Here is a 3080-nt window from a genome sequence, read left to right as displayed (position 1 = left end):
CTTGTCCAGTTCGGGGCGACATACGCTATTGCTTGCAATAGCAAACTCTCTAGTTATTATTTTTCTTCTCCCTGGGAAAATTTTGTTCACGAATGATCTTGTAAACTACACATCCACTTAGGTAAAACCTTTTTAGGGTCAGTAGGCATGTAATGTAGGTTTCATTTGCCGAACGAAGGGAATTTTGCGCGCACTTGCTTGCAAGAGCGCGCACGTGCAACACGTGAAATGACTAATAAAACAGATATTATCGTAACTTTTTTATTTTTTGATGAATTTTTGAAATTCATAATGTAAGGATACATTAGTAGTATTGGTGATAAGACATAGTCAAAATAGCAAGATCTCAGGCGTATGCACGTGCGTTTGGCTCTGATTGGCTGAAACAATATCTTTCTTGTTTTTTGTCATAATCCTTTGAAATTTTGAACTTAGTCGTACATTATGAAGATCTACAGCTTGATATATAAGAATTTTCATGAAAGCATGCGCAAGCACGTGTGCTTCAATCTGATTGGCCGAAACTTTAAATGCTTATAACTTTCTTAGTTTTCAACACAACGGGATGAAATTTAGAATATGTAAAGGTATAATAATTGTCTACATTACTGTCAAGATTGAATGCAAGAACATGTATGCATGCACGTGCGCGCGAAATACTCAAAATGACCAATATATCTGAAAATCAGTAGCATGTATAATTTAAAGATTTTTTTATTGATTCTCACGATATATAAATATCTTAATGGTTTTGACAACAAGCCATGATCATCTTGCATATGCATGTACGTGAGGTCGCCTACAATGCGTTAAAATAACATATAGTTTATATCATTGTAGCTTTTATAATTCTTTGATGAATTTCTTCGATACTGTTCATACTTTTAAAAATGTCTTACAGGAATTGGGGAACATCTGTAACGGTCCCCGTTACAATTAACACTAGTTTTTTCATAACTTTAGAAATTTATGGAAAATATATACAAATGTAATTGTATTTATTGCATGATCCCCGTGATTTTGTGTTTAAAACCCCGTCCTAAAGAAGAAACGGAATCAGAGCCTTTCTGTCTTTTGGATAATCCTCAAATTTCTCCCGATAAAATCTACAAAATAAATAAAATTAAATAAATCAAGCAATCACTTATGTGAGTAAGGTGAATTGGTACATTGCTTTTATTGCTGATGTGAAATGTTATAATTGAGCTCAATGCCATAAAAAATTAAACATCTTTTCTTTTTGAAATGAAGTGTATCTATACTCAGTATATTACCTGTGATGATGGAAAGCCCTAGGGCCGATATTACACAGAGTAAATACAGCGAAGGCCAAAGAGGGGAGGTTACAACACGCCACAGAAAAGCCGATCCACTCCACGATTTCTCCCAGGAAGTTAGCACCAGAGACGTACTCGAATAGGAATCCTGGAGGAAAAATGAGGTTAGCAACATAGACGCTTGCTCGAATAGAAATCTTAGGGATAAAAATAAAAGTTAACACCAGAGACGTACTCGAATAGAAATCGTAAGGATAAAAAAAGTTAAGTTGGAAAACAGTTCAAAGTTCGTTTAAAAAGAGAGATACGCAGTTTTCTTTGCATCTTCCCCAGACTACATATGTACATGTACCACAGAACAGTGAACATACAGATAGATAAAAAAATGTCTAACTACCTCTTGGAGTTCGATATGTGCCTTCTTTCTCTCTCCTTAGTGACGTCAGCAAACTGTCAGACCGGATGTTAATGCACATCCCCGTAAAAAATAACATAATACCTAAAAAATAAAATGAAATAAATTAATTTTTTTAGAAAGTGTTTCTGTGGAGGTTTTTGCGTATGAAAACTTTAGAAATTGAAAACTAGTTCATTCCCTTTTATGAGTCATTTAAAAATTTTTTTTGTTTTACACACCAAAACAGAATCTTGCTTCCTGGAACCAGTGGCGGATCTGGTTGTTCGATAGGAGTATCCCGTACGTCTGTAGAGCACCATTTACTGAACAGAAGAAAAAGGCGGCCATGAAAGGAAACAAAGGAATGGGTTTACCTCCCCTAATCCTAAGCGGGAAAATGAAAGTCCTGAAATCAAGTTCAATTATTTTTTTAAAAACATCAGTGATTATGCATGGATCTAGAGGTAGTCCCCAAACCTCCCCCTGCACACCTTTCTCATTTAAGAAAATGACCTTGGACACCCAAGAAAACATAGGCCCCTGTGACATCCCCGTTTGAAAAAAAAAGTGAAATGAAAAAAATAAAACACTGACAATTTCTTCGTCAACGCATGATCAATTGATATGTGTAATACCATGACGTGTTAAAAGCTTGCAATAAGAAATTCAGAATTCAGTAAAAAAAGTTCTCTTGAATAATCTTCAGTATTCTTTTATATTGAACTTTTTTTAAAACCATAAACAACGGACTGACAAAAAAGGCTACTAAGATCTCACCTGTGAAAGTAGTGTAACAGAAAGCATCCAGTCAAAATCATGTTGTTCCCATGAATATTCACTAATTCATCATAACGCCACCTTGAGAGAATTATAAGCGGCACAACAAAGGACGGTAACTCCTGTAGGAACCAGGCGAGCTTGGCAGGCAGGAGGCAACCCCACCCGGGACGGGTGTATCTGCCGTAGGGGGCCGTGGTGAACTGAAGCGTGACTAAATTAGAAATCCCCCACAAAACCATCAGACCAGAAACAAATCTCAACGAATCGGAAACACGCGGTCAACTTGTCCCAATATTAAGGTCATATCTTACTTCCTTTAATTTTTTTTCTTTCAAAAAGTTGAGAAAAATAATGACACTTTATTTGACAATTAAGTATTGCATTAAACTTAGGATTTTTGCGTGTGATTTAGCTGGTGTGCGAGTCGCATTTTATTAAGATTTTGAAAATGGATGACGTCACTCCCTCCCGCTGCCCGATTGTTTATTCTGAGATAAGGACTCTGATTCGGCTAGCCAGTGATTCAGGGTGTTATTTCATAACCACAATGATAAATAAATTCTCTATAGAAATTTGTTGTGTTTGTTTTGGTTCTTATTTCCTATTTATGAATCTGCAGACTATGA

At 35.9% G+C, this 3080-nt stretch overlaps 1 protein-coding gene across 1 annotated transcript; it reads right to left on the bottom strand.

Moving 5' to 3' along the window:
* Positions 1–989: 989 nt before the first annotated feature.
* LOC134259040 (3-oxo-5-alpha-steroid 4-dehydrogenase 2-like) lies at positions 990–2717 on the bottom strand (the record flags this gene model as incomplete). Its single annotated transcript, XM_062741638.1, has 5 exons — positions 990–1106; positions 1275–1425; positions 1675–1776; positions 1914–2080; positions 2452–2717. Coding segments are annotated over 5 exons (753 nt in total), but the record flags the coding sequence as incomplete, so codon positions are not given.
* Between the last annotated feature and the right edge of the window lie 363 nt (positions 2718–3080).

This window comes from Saccostrea cucullata, unplaced genomic scaffold (genome assembly GCF_032062105.1).
Source record: "Saccostrea cucullata isolate Sc308-1 unplaced genomic scaffold, CSIRO_AGI_Scuc_v1 ctg12964, whole genome shotgun sequence".
In the NCBI taxonomy this organism is placed as follows: Eukaryota; Metazoa; Mollusca; class Bivalvia; order Ostreida; family Ostreidae; genus Saccostrea; species Saccostrea cuccullata.
Note: the sequence above shows the minus strand (reverse complement) of the source record. Positions and strands in the feature narration are given on the sequence as shown.